General features: G+C 44.3%; 1 protein-coding gene across 1 annotated transcript; it reads left to right on the top strand.

The window, feature by feature from the left end:
- Positions 1-1,346: 1,346 nt before the first annotated feature.
- Positions 1,347-16,101, top strand: SGCB (sarcoglycan beta). Its single transcript, XM_080914816.1, has 6 exons — positions 1,347-1,401; positions 4,441-4,650; positions 8,486-8,671; positions 9,352-9,543; positions 9,818-9,949; positions 13,189-16,101. Exons 1-6 carry the CDS (start codon positions 1,363-1,365, stop codon positions 13,390-13,392), a joined length of 963 nt encoding a protein of 320 aa, XP_080770942.1. The 5' UTR covers positions 1,347-1,362; the 3' UTR covers positions 13,393-16,101.
- Positions 16,102-18,411: the final 2,310 nt, after the last annotated feature.

Here is an 18,411-nt window from a genome sequence, read left to right as displayed (position 1 = left end):
ATTATTAAAGTACCTATGTAGAGATAAGAAAAGCAGGGAGAAGCTTCTTTCTCTTCTTAGAATCTGGAGTGACAGGCAGCTCTGGAAGACATCTAACAAGTTTCATTATTGAGTGACTGAGGCATGACACAAGATTAGGAACAAGAGTGTCTCATACTGCTGACCAGAGCTCTGAAGAGAACGTGACATTTGATGGGCTCTTGGGGACATAAACGAGTATACCTGTCAGAGATAAAGACATGGGCACAGTAAACAGAGAAGCACAGGAACCCAGGATCAGTCAAAAGCCATGTTGTCAAGGTTGATAAGTGGGACCAGATCCAAGGTATTACACAGACACCTCTGATTCTCAAACCTGTGGGCTGTGGTTTATAGTCTTCCTCACTAAAATGCAGGTTTGGCCCAGTGATAAAAGCCAAGCAGTCTCAGCAATTGGGGGAAGAAGATGGGAGCAACCAAATGACCACATAGATACAGCTTATATCCAAAATCAAACATGAAAGGAGGGGGGGGAGACATTTGTTATGTATCTGAGTATTTAACTCCACAGCCATCCTCAGAAGTAGGGGATGCATCGAAGTTGGGTTGCAAAAGCAAAATGACCAAGCACCTGAAGAGAAAAGGCTCAAGTCATACATCGCCCCCCCCCCCCGCCTACGGTGGCCTAGGGTACCTTCTAGAAACTATTTATGATGTGAAGAACAGTTTTTGAACCTTGGATGCTACCTCACTCTATTGTTTGCAACTTAACGGATTGTTAGAGCAAAAAGCAGCCAATGTGCACTGATTACCTGCAATTCTTGTCTTCCTGGTGCTCACTGTGTGCCGTTAAGTTCCTAAGGACCAAATATAGTCAGCACATCTCCAAAATTATATGGAAAAACAATCTGCCTCTAATTGCCTCAAAGAAAGTGCCAGACTTGACTTCACAGTCCTGGGGGAAGGGGGCGGGAGGGAGATTGAACATTAGCTTGACTTTAGCTATCTAACGTTTCCACTTGATCTGCACCCAAGCCTCCTCAGTACTCAGATGACATCTCTCCCTTGCATTTGGCAGGATGACACAGTATCCCAAGATGGGGAGTTGACGAAAGGTAAAGTTCATGTTTTGGATTTTGAGGGCGTCCTTTCTGAAGAACTAGAGGCTGCCCCAGAGCGCTTGCGATCCCTGCCACGCCCGTGCAACCTGCGGGCGATTCGCTGTCGCCAGTGACCCGCCTCTAGGGATCTGAGCCTACACAGCCTCTTGCCCACTCTGGATTTCTTTCGGGGGCGTGGCGAAGGCGTGGCAGGGCGTGGCCATCTGGGGGTGTGAGCCCCACCCCTGTGCCAGAGCGCAAGCGCGGGCTGCGGCGGGCCAAGATGGCGGCAGCGGCGGCAGCAGCGGCGGCGACCGAGCAGGTCTGTGAGCCTGCTGCGGCCGAGGGCTTGGGAAGCCGGGTGGCCGGGTCGACCCCACAGAGGGCGGGAACCAGGACTGGAGGGCCGGACTGTGGCGGCGGAGCGAGGCGGCAGGGCGGGGCAGCAGGGCAGGGCAGCAGGGCAGGAGCTGTCCGCATCCAAGATGCTGGCGAAGGCCGGGCTGGACCCTGGGCAGCGGCACCCGGCGGAGAGGGGAGCTGTCCCTCTGCAGGAGTGACGCGAGGTCATGGCCTGCGGAGCCTGCGCCTGGTCGTGCCTGTCTGCAGCCAGAAGCCATGCGGATAAAAATAACGTCAGCCGGGGCTGGGAGGCTGCCCGATACCAGCCAAGTCGTGGTCAGCTGTTGCCTGGCGTGGATCGTGGCCAGGTCTTGTTTCTGCCATGCCCGAGGTGCAGACGGCCCAGATTTCCCCGCCCACTTTGGTTTCTCAGAGATTCAGACAGCAATATAAAACTGACCCAGGGCTCGTGGATTTCAGATCGCTTTTTAAGAAATGCGTTATCAAATGTTTCCTGGTATTCGTCGTAAGTCTAGAGTAGTTTAAAGGCTACCCCCTCAAATATCAAGCGGTACTTGAGCATGCATATATGTGTGTGTGCGTGGAGCGTGTGAAAAATGCTCGTGCATGTAGTTGCCAAAGTGACTAATAACAGAAAGCTACTTTTGTAGTCACTGCTTTACTGTTGTTTCCCTTCTCGAATAACCAGTAAGATGTTTTCTCTTTAAAAGTCTCATTCAACAGCACGCGGGGAGAAAGTGAATGGGCAAAGTTGATAATAATCAATCAACAATTTCCAAAGTGGCTAACATCATAGTGACAGACCTGTTAAGTATATGTTCCTGGAGTACTCGTTCTAGAGGATATGAAAAATAGACGTGAAATCTGCCAAACAAACACCGAAGTTCACTGTAACAATAGGCAAATGAACTTGTTGGGAATGAAACCATTCCTTGGTTTTCCTAGTTTACCCCTTAACTAAATCAGCCTCTAGGTTGGAGCAGTCTTCTGTGCATGCATTTTGATGCTCTGAGGTTCTGTTCTACTGAAAAGATACTGTGGACTGCTCACTTGACTATGCTAACCAGAGCAGAGCTGACTGAGAAGAAGAAACACACTGAGCTTAACCTTCTTTCCTCAGTTATATTTGGGCGTGTTTGAGATCCCACTTTGTAATCTCTTCTGTCTGTGAGTCATTGTAGACCCTGCTGTGTCACAGTCCTGGTCCTGGCCGCCCTGCCTCTTAAAGCTCCTGCCCCAGATTCATTGCCAAAGGAAGATGTTGGTCTCTTCTCTGGCTCTTCTGTTCCAGTGCTCAGTTGGAGCATGTGTCCACTTCAGTGTAAATGTCTTCGGTAGAGGCTGGCAAGATGGCTTCGTGGATAAAGGTGTTCTCCACAAAGCCGGACACCTTAGTTCCTAAGTTCAGTCCTGAGAACAGGCATCATGAAATGAGAGGCTGTCCTTTGACCTCCACACACATATATCATGGTGCATGATCTCCACACACTAAATAAGATAAAGAAACACAGAAGAGGAGGTGGAGGAGGAGATGGAGGAAGATTAGGAAGAAGAAGGGGGAGGAAAATTAGGAGGAGGAGTGGGGAAGAAGAGGAGAAAGCGGAGGAGGAGGCCACTGCCCTGAGGATTAAAGGTTATCTTACATACAGTGATGTTTTTGCTGGTTACCACAACTTTCACTTCATTTTTCCCTTCATGCGTCTCTCTCTCTCTAGCCTACCCTTGTTAATCTCGTTACCTGAAACCTCCATTGTCACATTATCAGCAGGAGCCTGCTGACCTCTGTAAAGTACCCACCTAGCATTTAACATGCTGAGACACATGCTCTGTGTGCACCGTCACCCCCAGAGACTCCAAACAGAACATAAGACTAGAAGAGCCTACACCCCACTGAGAACTGCCTCAACCCGGCTCCTTTTTCCACCTTTCTTCTCCAGTATTGCCGCATCTAACCTGCCCATTCCTCCTGGTTTCCTAACAACTCCAGAGTGTCCGAGCTCTGAGTTCTGAACTCTGTAATGACTTAGGCGCCCTGACGTGTAGAGCACATGTGCCCTATAGCACACAATGCAGGTCCATAATAAGTACAAGAAGGGGTCGTGTCCTCCTCTCTTACAGTCTAACGGCTCTTAGTAGGTGCCTTCTACAGTAAGTGATTGTCTCGGAAAAGCACACGGAACTTAGGCAGTAACCGTTCCTCTGCTTCTGCATTTGTCTTATATAACATGATTGCTTAGTGACACTGAAGTCTTTCTATCCCAGATTCTATTTATCCTCTTAACTCTCTATTGGCATTTACCATATTAGAAGTTGACCCGAGAAATTATGAAAACAAGGAATGCTTGAGCAAACACTTCATTAACGTTTAGAATGATGGTGTTATTATACATGGTTGCATGACCTCTGGAGACACCAGAGTCCATTCAAAAGGGTGGGGAAATAAAGCACAAATGTGTCTGATGTTTGAGAGCCTGAAGAAAATTCAGTTGGCATCCCTCCTAAACACATATCCTCATGCAACTGCCCCTGAACACTTCGAAGATTACTGATCTAGAATAATGTAGGCCTTAATCTGTTGAGTTATGTGTAGCAATCTGTGTCAGTCATTCCAAATTCTTTTCATGTAAGTGAAAAATGTATGAGTGAAAATCTAATACATCATTAGTAAAGATAATATTATCCACTGCAATGTGTGTATGTACATGTGTGTACACTCATTAGTAAAGATAATATTATCCACTGCGTGTATGTGTGTGTGTGTGTGTGCGCGAACCCACTCTGTCCAGAATGAGCTATACCCGTGTTGACAGTGGGATGACCAAAAGCAGAAAGAATATGTGCTGTATGACAGTAACCCTGACACCTGCAACCCAGTGTAACTTGCAACTTATGCATGGCACATCTACTGACAACCAGCTTTCTTTAATTGTGAACTTGAATTTAATGAACACATCAAAAAGAGAATATAGCTGTTGTGTTCTATGTTGTGTTTGTTTAGCAAGGTCCCAATGGGCCAGTGAAGAAATCCATGCGGGAGAAGGCTGTGGAGCGGAGGAACGTTAACAAAGAACACAACAGCAACTTCAAAGCTGGCTATATTCCCATTGACGAAGACCGTCTGCATAAAACTGGGCTGAGGGGGAGGAAGGGCAACCTAGCCATCTGCGTGATTGTCCTTCTGTTTATCCTGGCTGTCATCAATTTACTTGTGAGTATGTGGGACATTGTACTCTCTACAAACTTATCTTGGGACACATTTTCATCTTTTTACCATGAGATCATAGATTCTGCTTATGTACTGTGTTTTGAGACAGTCTTATCTTCTGCTTCTCTGTATGTGTTTTTATCTCCTATTGGACTTTAGATAGTACTTAAACATTAAAAAAATAACTAATAGGCTTCTCTCTCAAGTCCCACAAAAATAAGTAAACAAAACTGAAAAATCTTAGTAAGATAATATATCCATATATTAACCTCATCTAGAAAACCATTGATGGATTCTCTCTTTAAAGAAGTTGTCTTCTAATACAGGCTGTGTAAAATCAGTGGAAGATAACTTCACTGTGACTTTATTGCCCTTTTCTACCCTCTAAAATACAATCTCATTCAATATTGCTTGTAAAACGTGGGCACTCTGGTAGCACTGGCAGTCCGTGCCTTGTAGTCTCAACCCCCAATGTGAAGCTGGAGGCTGTGCCAGGCCGGTTCTCACTGAGGTGGAGGGCCTAGCGTGTGCTTCCCCTGGATAGCTAGTGTTTTGAAGAAGAGGTTTTTCAATATGGCATTGTAACTCTGGTGGTTAACCCTGGAACCCTCCAGCACCAGCTTCCCCATGAATGATACTGTCTATTAAAAGACAGCCAGTGATTTCCCTTCTTTTTTTTTTTTTTCAGCGTTCTTGAAAAGGCTTTGGATTCCACATTCTTCCAAAATATTTGAGTCTAATCCCCCACTGAGGTTAGAGCTGCAACACAGATTAAAGGAAGCACCAGAAATAGCTTTCCTGGGCATTCTAAATTTACTGTGCCAATCTCCTTCTCTAAAGTAGCAGAGTCAGGAAACACAATCATATTTGAGGGACGTGAGAAGTGGCCAGAATCCTAAGGCATAATTTGTAAAGACAAAAGAAGAGGGAGAATGGCAGGTAATTATCAGAAGGTAATAGCAGAATTATCAGGAGAGAGAGAGAGAGACAGTTTGTATATCTGCGTGTGTGTGAGTATGTGTGTATGCATCTGTATATATGTGCATCGGTGGGTGTGCATCTGAATGTGTGTGTGAGTGTGTGTGTGAGGGGTCACAACCTGTGTTGGTAAAGTGTTTTACAGAAGCCAGAGTTAGATAATAAGGCCCTAATCAATCAGGATCAAGACAGGAATTAAAATAGATGAATTGTGTGAAAAGTCTGTAGCTAAGCTCTAACCACAGCTCAACCGTATGTATCCAGAAACCCCAGCCCACTGCACAAGTGAGTTCCCACCCTGAAAGCAGGGCAGCCTGACTGAGCACAGAGACTCACTTCCTACTCACCTTCACCCTCTGCCTCCAGCTACCTCCCAGCAGGCCAGAGGTGGAGGACCCCTCCCTCCCTGCAGACTTAAAACACCCAGAGGTGGTACACCACATGACGGTGACTTTTGATAGAGCCAGTAAAAAAGCCAAGCCTGCAAGTCAGGGGCCCGCCCACACTGAGTCCTCTGTGGGCCTGCTGTGCTGGTGATTGCCAGTAGGAGGTGCTAAAGGAACTGGATCACTCAATTCTCTCTGGGCTTTTTACAGCTGTGCACTGTGTCAGGGGTCAGGAGACACATGAGCATGACTGTAAGAACTGGAAACTGATAGAGACCAAAAACCCACTGTGGGCAAAGCAGAGACTCCAGGAGATGAGAAAATGTAATGAACGGCAGGAAAAAAAACCACAAAGCCACGGCGGCACACACCTGTCACCCAGTACTTGGGAGTTGGAGGCAGGAAGATCCAGAGTTCAAGACTAGCCTCTAGGACATGAAAGGCCAGCCTAGACTGCATGAGATCCTATCTCCTTAAAACTAAAATCAGCGTCTTCAGAGGAAAATGATAATCCATCCAGGAAGCAAAAGTAACACGACATTCAAATGGCACGGTTAAATAACAAAATGTCATAAAAATTCACATGTGCGGCTGGAGAGGTGGCTCTGCTGTTAAACCCGCCGCCATGCAGTGGTCCAGGCTTGGTTTCCAACATGGCAGCTTACAAATGAACAGTTCCAAAGGTTGCGACGCCCTCCTCTGGCCTCTGAGGGCACTGCAAGCATAGGGTACACAGACAATACATGCAGGAAGAACACCCATACACACAGACACACAAAATAAGCAAATCTTTAAAAAGGGGAATATACCCATACACAGGTGGGTAAGCAGGTATTGAAAATGAAAGCTCTCCCACAGAGTCCTCAAAACTAAAGCATCATCTGGAAGCATCCTAATAAAAGATTCAGAAAATGAGAACAGAGAAAGCATTGAAGGGAAGAAATCAAATAAAATGATTTTAAGAAAATCCTCTGAAGCCCAGAGTCATGGCAACAATCCTTTAATTCCAGCTCTCAGGAGGTAGAGGAGGAATATCTGTGAGTTCAAAGCCAGCCTGGTCTACAGAGTGAATTCCAGGACAGCCAGGGCTAGAGTGAGACCCTCTCTCAACTTTAAGGGGGGGGAGAGAGAGAGAGAGAGAGAGAGAGAGAGAGAGAGAGAGAGAGAGAGAGAGAGAGAGGGAGGGAGGGAGAGAGGGAGGGAGAGAGAGAGAGAGAGAGAGAGAGAGAGAGAGAGAGAGAGAGAGAGAGAGGAAAGAATAGAAAGAAGGGAAAACCCTCTGGAAAGTTCGAAGCCAGTCTGGGCTCAGTGTGATACATTTTAAAAGAGAAGGCAGCAGAAGGAGGAAGAGACAGACAGACCACGCTATCACTGTAAAATTTAAGAAAACTGTCAATAGAGAAAGCGCTAAAACTTTTCAGAGAGGTGAGAAACATGTTTTGTGGGACAAACACAAGGACAGAGTGTCCCTGGGCCTGTGGAGAGCTCTGGAAAGAGTAGGGCAAAGAACCTGTGACGTTCAGAGGTCAGAGGTCAGGTCTCAGAAACACACACCGAGCCAGATTGTCTCACATACATGAGATGTCGTATAGACTGTCTTACCATATGCATGTGCCAAACATTTTCCTTCTAAGTCAGCCTCTGTGCAACCAAAAGAAAGTCCTAAAGCTCAGACTTGGGAGATGCAGACACAGGAAACTTGGCATCTCATGTGTGAGAAAGCATGTGAGAGAAAGGCAAGGTCACAGTTTCATCTTGTGGGTGGCCAGAGACTGGCCAGTGCCCGGTGAGCAAGAGGAGCAGGTCCAGGAAAACCGACTAGAGGAGGGAAGCAGAGTTGACATTGCCCGAGCAGCTTGACTTGCAGAACGTTTAGTTTACTGAGATTTGCAGAGATATGCAAGTGTCTGAGATTTAGTTCAGTTTGACAAACAAACATTGAACTATGAAGACATACATATTTAAAGAAAAATTGGAGTATAGTGTTTGGTATGAAGGTGAGTAATAGTTACAGGTCATAATCAGTAAATGCTGAACACAGATTTGACCAAGTCTGGAGTTCGAAGAGAGAAGACATAACAGTGAGCTCAAATCCTCATCTGCTAAAATAGGAGATAAAGCAGATACAGCCTTATTCGGCAAAGGAAGAAATACAATATCCACTACTTAAGAAATAGGGTGATTGGGTCTAGATGGAATAGTTTAAATTGCTGAACATGGTTGATTGTCCTTGCAAAATGAACGAGGAAACAGGAAAATGTAACGCTGTCCTTTATGGCTGGCCTTCTGGCACGCCTGGCTCTTGGCTGTGTGCTTAGTGTCCTCGTAAAATGTCCTCTAAGAAGATCAGCAGGTAGTGCGCTCATCTCACTCGTTAAACATGTCAGAAGCAGTCACACACTCGGAGAGCATTGCTGTCTGCTTCCCGGGGTGTCTGGTGCGTCCTCATAAGAGTAGACACGCCTGTCTTTCAGATCACTCTAGTCATCTGGGCCGTGATTCGCATCGGGCCAAACGGCTGTGACAGCATGGAGTTCCATGAGAGCGGGCTGCTGCGATTCAAGCAAGTGTCCGACATGGGCATCATTCACCCGCTTTATAGGAGCACCGTGGGAGGAAGGCGGAATGAAAACCTGGTCATCACTGGCAACAACCAGCCAGTAAGTTTCCACAGTAAGGGCGGTGTGTGGAGATACAGGGCCATGCAATGGTTCTCACAAGAACCTACAGCTGAAAGCTGGAAATTAGTATCTTCTCCCTTAAAATAAGCATCACTACACAAACTTATCCATATTCATAAATACCCAACAGTCAGTAATATTGTTGGCTTTATACTTTTGCTAGAGTTACGTATTTAATATTCTAGTTTTTTTCCAGTAGAAGCACTCACTGATGTAAGAATATGTAGATCACTATCTTCTCTTCCATGTGACAAAGCCATTGTAAAAGCCCCCTACCAGATCAGGAAGCCCAGATTCTGGGGATCAGGAAGAGCAATGCTGCTCAGTGACTGCTAAACACAGGCCTTTAGCTGAATGAAACCTCAAGGGTATGCCATACCTCCACCGTAGCTGTCTCAGGCCCAGCCATATTCCCTGTGACCTGTTGTTGTACAGTGGGTCATGTATGAGCAAAGGAGTGTACAGATGTTCAGTTTAAAGTTGTATATCATCCAGAACCGTGTGGGCAGGTGCAGTTAAAAGAATTTAAAGTGTGGCTCTTACTGTCATTTTTTACTTAATGCTTACTGTCCTGTTGTACTCTTAAAAACAACAGTCTTCATGAATTTCGTTTGCAGCATTCTCTGAAAACATACTGATAATGAGGTATTTTTCTCAAGATTGTTTTTCAGCAAGGGACAACCAAGCTGAGTGTTGAAAAGAACAAAACTTCCATCACCAGCGACATTGGGATGCAATTTTTTGACCCAAGGACACAAAATATCTTATTCAGCACAGACTATGAGACTCATGAGTTTCATTTGCCAAGTGGAGTGAAAAGTTTGAACGTTCAGAAAGCATCAACAGAAAGGGTTTGATTCATTTTCTTATCATCACTAATGGGGGAATCTGTCAGCAGGGACTCCCATGGGGAAGGGTTTGGGCCACCTGAAAACATGACTTGCAGACCCTTGGAGGGCTGCAGAAGCCCTGCCCTTGCCTGTTTGTGCACCAACAAGTCCTCTCTTTATGTCAATCCCACAATTATAAACCTGCCCTTCACAGTCCAGAGTTGACACGCTCCCTTCTCTACGATAGATTCTCTCATTACCCACAAACTCTCCTTAGCATATGCTTTCATTTTAGATTACCAGCAACGCTACCAGTGACTTAAACATCAAAGTCGATGGGCGTGCAATTGTGAGAGGCAATGAAGGTGTGTTCATCATGGGCAAGACCATTGAATTTCACATGGGAGGGGATGTGGAGCTAAAGGCTGTGAGTATTTCCTTTCCGTGTGAATTTATTACTATTTTGGATGAGATGAGATGGATTGGGAGATGAAAGAAAATTATAATTTATAGAATATCTCATTTCTTTCAAAACATACAGTTTATGAAATCTGGAAGGATGGAGTAAAATATTAACAATATTTGGCTAAGGATGGTAGAATAACCGGTAGTTTGATTTGTAATTCTGCTTGCTCTCATTTTTCCGTTATTTTACAAGGGGGAAACCATAACCCTAACAGACCTTTTGGTAGTGAATTTTGGGAGATCAAGCCATGTGTCCCTGCAGTAGCTGCTGTTGTTTCGTTGACTGTTATTCCTGTTCGTCCCCAAGTTGTGTGTCCGTGGCTATAAGAGAATGCTTGAATGGGGGTCACATGCTGTTATCTGACACCTATCAGCCATGAGGGAGAGAGTCTGTCATCACTGTGACATTTACCTCAGCTTCACAGGTTTCCCCAGAGCTTCTGTCAGGCCCTTACTCTATACAGAGGAGCTGCAGCCTGTACCCTTTGCACAAGCTTGCAGTGTGAGCCAGAATGGAGTTACCCATGAGCCTCTGGGCACCTCACTCATGTTGCTTACCTAGGGCTGAAGAAATTTGTGTTACCAAGGAGCATCTGACAATAGCAGCCTTAAACCTGGACACCCAGAAGTCATTCTTCCCTTTCCAAAAAAAAAAAAAAAAAAAAAAAAAAAAAAGTTCAGTATTCTCAGAAATAATAAATGTTAGAAAGAAGAATAGGTGTTTCACCTTGACAGTTTCCCCCAATGTGCTTAATCCCATCTCTGGATGGTAAAGGTGAACATGAGCTGTAACTCCTGACGTTTCCACTGTGCTGTGGTAGGGAGCTCTGAGGAATGACAAGCAGCCACGCATGAGGGTTGCGGTTGATACTGAAGGTCAGAGAAGTGAGGTCTGACCCCCTTGTAGAGAATGTGTGTGAGTTACCTGAATCTTACCTTCTACCCACGGGGATTCCTGTCCCATTCTGCCTTGTCGATGTGACAGGTCATGAGATAGTCTGAAGTATCCAAACCTACTAATTTCTAGTATTGAAAAAAATTACTCAATGCTGTAAGTCGGTTGATATCCGTAGTTATGTTTAGAGTGTAAGCTAATCATTAGCAATAAGTTTTCTAAACTACTTTTTAAATGTTTCACTTTTATTTTAGCTGACGTGTAATACTGTTATTTGTGCGGTACATTGTATGTTTTGATATATTGCACGTAATCAAATTAGGCCAATAAACATGTACATAATCTCAGATATCTCCCAATGCTCTTAGATGAAGAGCATTTAAATCCTCTTTTGACTTTTCATACACAAATGCCATTAACTTTAGTCACCCCTCTGCTAAGATGTATTGAATGCTGTTTAAGAAATAGTTTCAAGAAAGTAAAATTAAGTGACCACAAGAGGGCAGCATGGAGACAAGATCTAAATCAGCCTTAACACCACAATTCCTACACGCAACTTGCAGACTATTGGGTGCCTGGTTCTGAAATGTTGGATGTTCTCCCAGTAAAATCCATGCAGGTATTCCAAAACAAATAATCTCAGAAATATGAAATGGTTCTATTCCAAACGTTCCAGGCAAAAGCCCATACATAGCAGTAGCCATTTCTGCCCCTCTGACACCATGCTTACAACCTCTACGTTGACCTTTCCTGTTAAGTGGGGTTCTCTAGTCCAGCTGCCTGCCTCCTTTCCCCACTTCCACACCCACGGGCGTCTGAAGTCCTCAAGTGTAAAATCTTGGTGTCCTGGCTCCTCGCCGGACAAGCATTTCTACCTGTGCTCTGCCCAACAGCCACTGGCAAAGCTTAGCTCCACCTGCAGGGCCCCTGCGGCCCCTGGCTGCTTCTCACCAGGGCCTCGGCTGCGGGCAGGCTGTGAACCCCCTGAACTGTTGGAGCAGCCTCTTGGCTCCCTTTGCTGTTCATCCATTAGATATGTGCTACTTCTCTTCCCAGAAACTAGTAGTCACTGACTTTTTTGTGAGATTGGGTCTCACCTGTACCTTAGACTAGCCTGGACTCAAATCCTCCTGCCTCTCAAGTGCTGGATCAGAATGCTGGAATATGATCTGTGCCACAGCACCCGCTTCAGAGGAACCTTTAAAATGGCCTCTCTGATCACCCTCTAAGTGGGCTTTTCTTCTATTTCCAGATAAAGCTTTAAGTCTATCCCCAGCCTTACAGGTCTTTCCTGTAAGACATTGTTTCTTTGTCTCACGGTCTACCGTGTTCCTTCCCTTAGCCTCTGTGCTTCACGTCCCCTGAACCTGCATGAGACTCACCCTCACTGTGGGCCTTCCGGTCGGTGTCCGCCAGTGGAGCGCCCTCCGCACTGACCCACATGCTGCCCTCACGCGCCACTCCACTCATGTTGGAATGTGACTTTATCAGGAAGACTGTCTCGGTACCCTGCTTGTCTTCCTGTTTAGCATTTAACTCGCCTTGTGCCCTACAGAGTTTCCTATGTTCTATTATCTTCCCCTCTCCACTAAACGGCACTCTATAAGAACGTGCCCATTGTCCATGTGTCTGCTGTGATCTCCCCAGTACCCAGGATGGAGTCTGGCAGATGATGGTATTTAGTAATTGTTAAATGGTAGAGGAGAAGGGAGAGGAGGGGGAGGGACACAAGTAGAAGCTTACTGGTCCCTTGGCAGGCTGAGATGGCTCCGTTGGTGAAGTGCTTCCCAACAAGCTTGGGGACCTGAGTTCAGAGCCATCGCACCCAGATAAAAGCTGTGAGTATAAATAATGAAAACCTCAGCTTCTTTGAAGATCTAGCCTAATAAGCTATATAGTTTTAATAGTTAATTGAATTACTATTAATTAAAATTAATTTTCTATAGAAGAAAAATAACCCCCCCATCAATATCAACATCAGTCATTAAAAATTCTTTGGAGACAAAAAGTGAAAACTATCCAAAACTTTGTCACCATCAGTCACACTGTGCGCAGGATGTGATTTTGACTAGTGCTTGCAAGCTATATTGCAGGCTTGCTGATGCACCTTATGGGCTGACTAAGCAAGGAGTTACCTTTGAATATCTGTGTGTGTTTTGATTTTGCTGTGGCCACAGTTGTTTTGACCATGGCTTTAGTGTCTGACTGCCGCCTCTTCCCCTTTATAGTTCCTAAGTCTTGTCTAGTTTAGTAACTTTCTTCTATGCCCATTGGTGAAAGTGACTCAAGTGTCCCTGTCCCCACAGGAAAACAGCATCATCCTCAATGGCACTGTGATGGTCAGCCCAACACGTCTGCCCAGCTCCTCCAGCGGGGACCAGTCAGGGAGTGGTGACTGGGTGCGCTACAAGCTCTGCATGTGTGCAGACGGCACACTCTTCAAAGTACAAGTAACAGGCCACAACATGGGCTGCCAGGTCTCAGACAACCCTTGTGGAAACACTCATTAGAAGGTGCATCCGCAGGGCTCCGTGTGCTCAGATCTAACTTGACCTTCCCCTTCTTAAGCATGCACATGAACCATGTTTCTACCGAGTCTGCCAGAACTTGTAATTATTTTAACTGGGGAGCACCACTGTGACTATTATGTCCTCTCCATATTTAAGGGACTTTGCCTAAATTCTAATACATTTTAGGAAGTTGCACTGATGCTGAAATGACAGTTCTCTACAATAATTATGAGAAATTAATAAAATCAAAAATTTGAAGTGTTTTTTAACATTCTACTATCTCCTGTCTTAAAGACAAAGGGCTGAAGCAGTTAAGACTCACCATCAGTAAGCCCTTGGTCATTTCTAATGGGGAGAGATCCACTAGAGATGTTTGTAGGGGACAGGAACACTGTTTGTGCTCTGTCTTTGGCTTTTAAAGGGGAAGGCACAGATATTTTAATGCATTAACCCAAAGCCACATTTTCACAAACAAGTCATTAAAGAGCTTTCCATGTATAAGCTTGTAGGAAACTATGTTTCCTTAGTTTTGCACTAAAGACAATGCTGTGGTGGTATGTTTACTTAAAATGATACATGTAAGCATTTCAGTGTGCGGACATTAAACACTGTCAGGTCTCACTCGTGTGCAGCAACAGCAGCTGCCATCATCAGGCCTATTCTTGCTGAGCACCGTCCTGGGCCCTGTGTGCTTGATCTCTCTGATTCCCGCTGCACCTCTCCAAGTGCTTTGATCCCACCCAGCTTTACCCACCAGGAAACTGAAGGTCAGGGAGGTTCAGGAAGCTGCCCCATACTATACAGTAAAGGATGGACTCGGGTTGGAAGTCAAGTACAATTCTAAATGTGAGCTGATTCCAAACATGTTTTTGCCTTTTTTACCATCTACACTGAATTTTCAACTATCTAAAGCTCTCAAAGGATGGGAAAAGCCAAATCTTAATTTACCTAACAGGTAAAAATCAAGCATGTGTGCTACTCTAGTTAAAATACCAGTGCTAGCAAAACATGACCAATCACTGTCAGACTTAAAACTATCTTGAGCCAGTTCTAAACTGTCATTCAATAGACAGATTTCCTTGGTCTGCTTGACCTGTGAGAGCACCTGAATAGTTATAGAGAGGCTGGCATACTTTTCCCTAAGCTCACTGGAAAAGATGAGTGGAAAAAGTGGAAGCTAGGCCTCAGTAGGCCCTGCTGTCCTGATGTTGTTCCTCCAGTGTCCCATACCAGCATCACCCTTTAAGAAGTACACTGTGCCTAGAAACTAATATACACAAGAATAAAGGGTGCTAATTTGGGAGATGAAGCAGGTCATTTTAGCTAGGTATAAAACTTTTATCTCTGCTCCTCACCTCAGTCTAGTTTTAATTACTTACAGCCCTCAAGCCAGTTGATTCTTAGCACAGTTTATACTTGATTTGAAGAATTTCTTGGTATTACTAAGGCACATGGGATCAGGGATGAAGAATGCATAGCTCTAAAGTAGACAGTATTATGGGTCTAGCTACAAAGAAGAGTTTTTGTATTCTGTCATGGTCACTTAGAACTGTGTGGATAAGAAATCAACATATAAAACAAATTGTATTCGATATTGTCACAATTCTGTCAAATGGAAGAACTGAATACCTTATAAATTGTGAACTCAGGCTAAGGTAAGAGTTGACTTGAGACCTGACACTAAGTACAGATCTTATATGTAAAGAAAGAGAGCAATGTATACCTCTGGATATATTCAAGTATTAATAACTAAATAATGCTCAGAAAAATTATATTTGGAATTCTCATTTCCATGCTCAGTGTATTTTTAAATTGTGTATTTGTTACATGTTCTATTTAAATTTGTTTTGAGAATTTCTTTAAATAAATATTTTTACTAAATCCACAGAACACTATATTACAAAGTATTATTTACTAAATACAATTCATGGGGGGGGGAAGTGTATTTTTACATGTCTGTGAGGAACACTTGTGTTTTGATACATCTTCATTGAACACTTTAAAGTTTGAAAATATACTGATGCTTTGTAAGACTCCTGCTTACTAGGTATGGTATTTTAGACCGAATTTCTAGCAAACCCACTGACACACTGACCTGGAAGCTCTGCCAAAGCAGAGCTTGCTATACAGTGAAACTGCATTGTTAAACTGGGCCACCAGGGGTGTATTCCTTCTCATGTGTTCATCCATTTTGAGCGTATCACACTGAGAGGACTTAATGCAGCCCTGTGCAAAGTAGATACAAGAGGAGCCTGGGAAGGAAAATAAACATACATTTAAAATAAGGACAGTATTCCAGAGATGAATATTAATGCAAAGAGATAAAAGAGTAAGACTCCTTCCAGATTGTCCAGTGGGGGAGGGGACATACAACACAAGCAGGGGCTACCCGCCATTGTCAGCAATCTGTAAAGTGTGCTTTATTGGCAATCCTTTTGCACTGTGACAGAATCAAAATATCATCATGTGGTAGTTTTGATGCCAAAAGGTAGGATTTCTACCTGGTTTTGATGAGTGGGTTTTTTTTTTAAGGTATTAGAATTACTGTATTAAACTTGATGAAGAGGAGACCATTGAAGTGCCGGTCATTATAATCTTTTGACTGTCATCAAGAAGGACAAAGGTTACAAGTTATGCCATACAAAAATATACCTGTGTATTTTAGAATGATGACTTCTGTTTACAATAAAACTGAGAATTTGACTGTCAGTTTCCTCATGATTTTATTAATAAGCTTCTATGTTAGCACAAGCACACAGATTCTAAATATGGCCGGAGGCCTGGGCGTTGAGACCTGTTTATACGACCTCTCTTCAGTCAGAGGTGGAAAGCTGCCCATTTGCAGTTTAGAGACTCTCACCTTCTGGGCCTTATAAGAAGTCTTATAAGAAAAAAGACTCTCACCTACTCTAGTGGCCCAGGGAAGGGTGTGGACTCCTAAGGGAAGAGCCCAGAGATGAAAGGTTGGGCTGGCTGCAGAGCTGGGTAAGATGGGCGGAGCCTCACAGGCACAGATTTAAAACCCTCTCCTGGCTGGATCAGCTAGAGACAGACCAGTTAGAAACTACCTAAGGTAGGTGTCAGGAACAGATTCCTGTCTTTCCTGGGTCTTATTACCTGAAGGGCTTCATTCACTGTTTCCAGTTTCTTCTCCCAGTTTCTCAGAAAAGAATTAATCTTCATCTTTTCTTTACTCCGGTTTTTCCTGTTGCTTTCTCTGTCTCGTGGTGACGTACAGATAAATGCTCCCAATTATTTCTAACTGCTTCATCACACTTCAACCTGAATGAGTCTAAAGAGTCACATTCTACTTAACTACTTGCACTTTCCTCTGGAGTTCTCTGGTTTGGGGGAGGGTTGTTGGTGGTGGTGGTCGGTTGGTTGGTTGGTTGGTTGGTTGGTTGGTTGGTTGGTTAGGCTTTTTGGGTTGGGGGATTGTCTTGGGGGTTTTGTTTGGTTTTGGCTTTGCTTCACATGTAGATATTTGTATGTAACACAATGTTTCTTTTCATTGTAGACATAAAATTATACTAATCTGCCTGTTTTTAGTGTAAATCTATTCACGTATCAGTTTCTTCACCTTGAAAAGGGTAGGGCTATAAAAGCCTTTCATTTAGATCTTGCTTTAAAATGTATCTTTTAACTTCATCTTTTTCTTCACTGTTGAAAGAATGTGCATACTTATGATAGCCATATTGGTTTTTTGCTACTGTTACATCAGATTGGCATCCAGTTGTATACACAATGATTGTGCGTCAATCATTGTCAAATTAACTTTAGTGTCAAAACAAATCTCTCTCTGACCAAGAAAACAAATTCAGGCTTTGGTATTGCATAAGGGGTATAATATAATTTACTCCTTGCTGGGGTAGGGCACCTTTGCAGTTTATGTACCTAAATTTAGATGCCCTTTAAAATATGGGAGCATTGACCTTGCACGAAACAGAAGTTTAGAAGTTGCAGTGAGAAGGTCCTTCATTCTGTGCATTCGTTCATGCAGAAAACTTAGCCAGTGACAGACTCCAGAGCCTGTGAGGCACAGGGAGGCGGGGTGGGGGAGATACTTGCTCTCCTCTTTGCTTTGTATGTTAACAGTGTGTGATGGCATTGACATTCTGTCAGGCTGAATGGTACTGAGTGCGTTCCCTCAATATTTACTGAAAGTATAGGGAAAGCAAAAGCACTGGCTGTTGTACAAAAGACAGGTTCAGACCCTACAAAGCGAGATAAGACTGATGGATGTACACAGTCCAGACCATAGAGGGGAATGGCATGGATCATGGGTTAGAGGCAGATGAAAAACTCATTTGACTGTGAGGTAGACAGACATCCCTAGCCCAGGCCTCAGCTTGCAGTTACCCTACAAGAGTGGCTCATCAGGGTAGCTAGAGTACCGGAAGTTTGGAATGCCTACCTTGGGGATTTGGACTATAGACAATTAAAGGAACACTTAAACTTTTTGAAGGAGAAACACTGCATATGGAAAATAGTATTTGGCCAGAGGGAGGGGGCAGGGAATGATCCCTGGAATTACCTTCCTCGGAGAGGGGGGTGGGAGCCAGGGCAGGAAGCTCAGCAAGGCTACTCGAGCATTTCAGATGTGACAGAGAGGCCAGGCAGGGGTGGGTGACTTGTGGCTGAGAAAAGTTGTGTGTCTTCTGGTTTTTCACAGGGTTTATCTTGGAGAAAAACCTCATAGATCTGTTTCCCCTCTCACGGGTGCTTTCCCACATGCATGCAGCCTTTGTTTTGTGTGTACACGCTGCCTTCAAAGCCTGCAGCTGCCCCTCAAGAGTGAGGGGGAGGAGACTCGGTGTTTCTATATTTTATGACATCTCATGGCTTGGGAGCAGAAAGTCTTTTTCATGACCATTTTTATTTACTTTGTGTATATTTAAAAGGTTTTAAAATCAAGTGAAAAGTAGCAAAAGCCATAAACAGAAAGCTTGCGGCTCTGGTCAGGAGAGGCTCCAGTGTCTGGCCTGTGATTGCACCTTCTGTTCATTTGTGAGGTGGGAC

The sequence above is a fragment of the Micromys minutus genome, assembly GCF_963924665.1.
Source record: "Micromys minutus genome assembly, chromosome: 1".
NCBI lineage: Eukaryota > Metazoa > Chordata > Mammalia > Rodentia > Muridae > Micromys > Micromys minutus.
The sequence above is the reverse complement of the archived record's forward strand: the minus strand, read 5'-3'. Positions and strand labels throughout refer to the sequence as shown.

What these genes read in the sequence shown, in the direction of transcription:
- SGCB (XM_080914816.1), top strand. Translation starts at nt 1,363, where the DNA reads ATGGCGGCAGCGGCGGCAGCAGCGGCGGCGACCGAGCAG. An exon ending in CAGCGGCGGCGACCGAGCAG is followed by an intron (nt 1,402 to 4,440) that starts GTCTGTGAGCCT and finishes GTGTTTGTTTAG; the next exon opens with CAAGGTCCCAATGGGCCAGT. An exon ending in GGGATGTGGAGCTAAAGGCT is followed by an intron (nt 9,950 to 13,188) that starts GTGAGTATTTCC and finishes CTGTCCCCACAG; the next exon opens with GAAAACAGCATCATCCTCAA.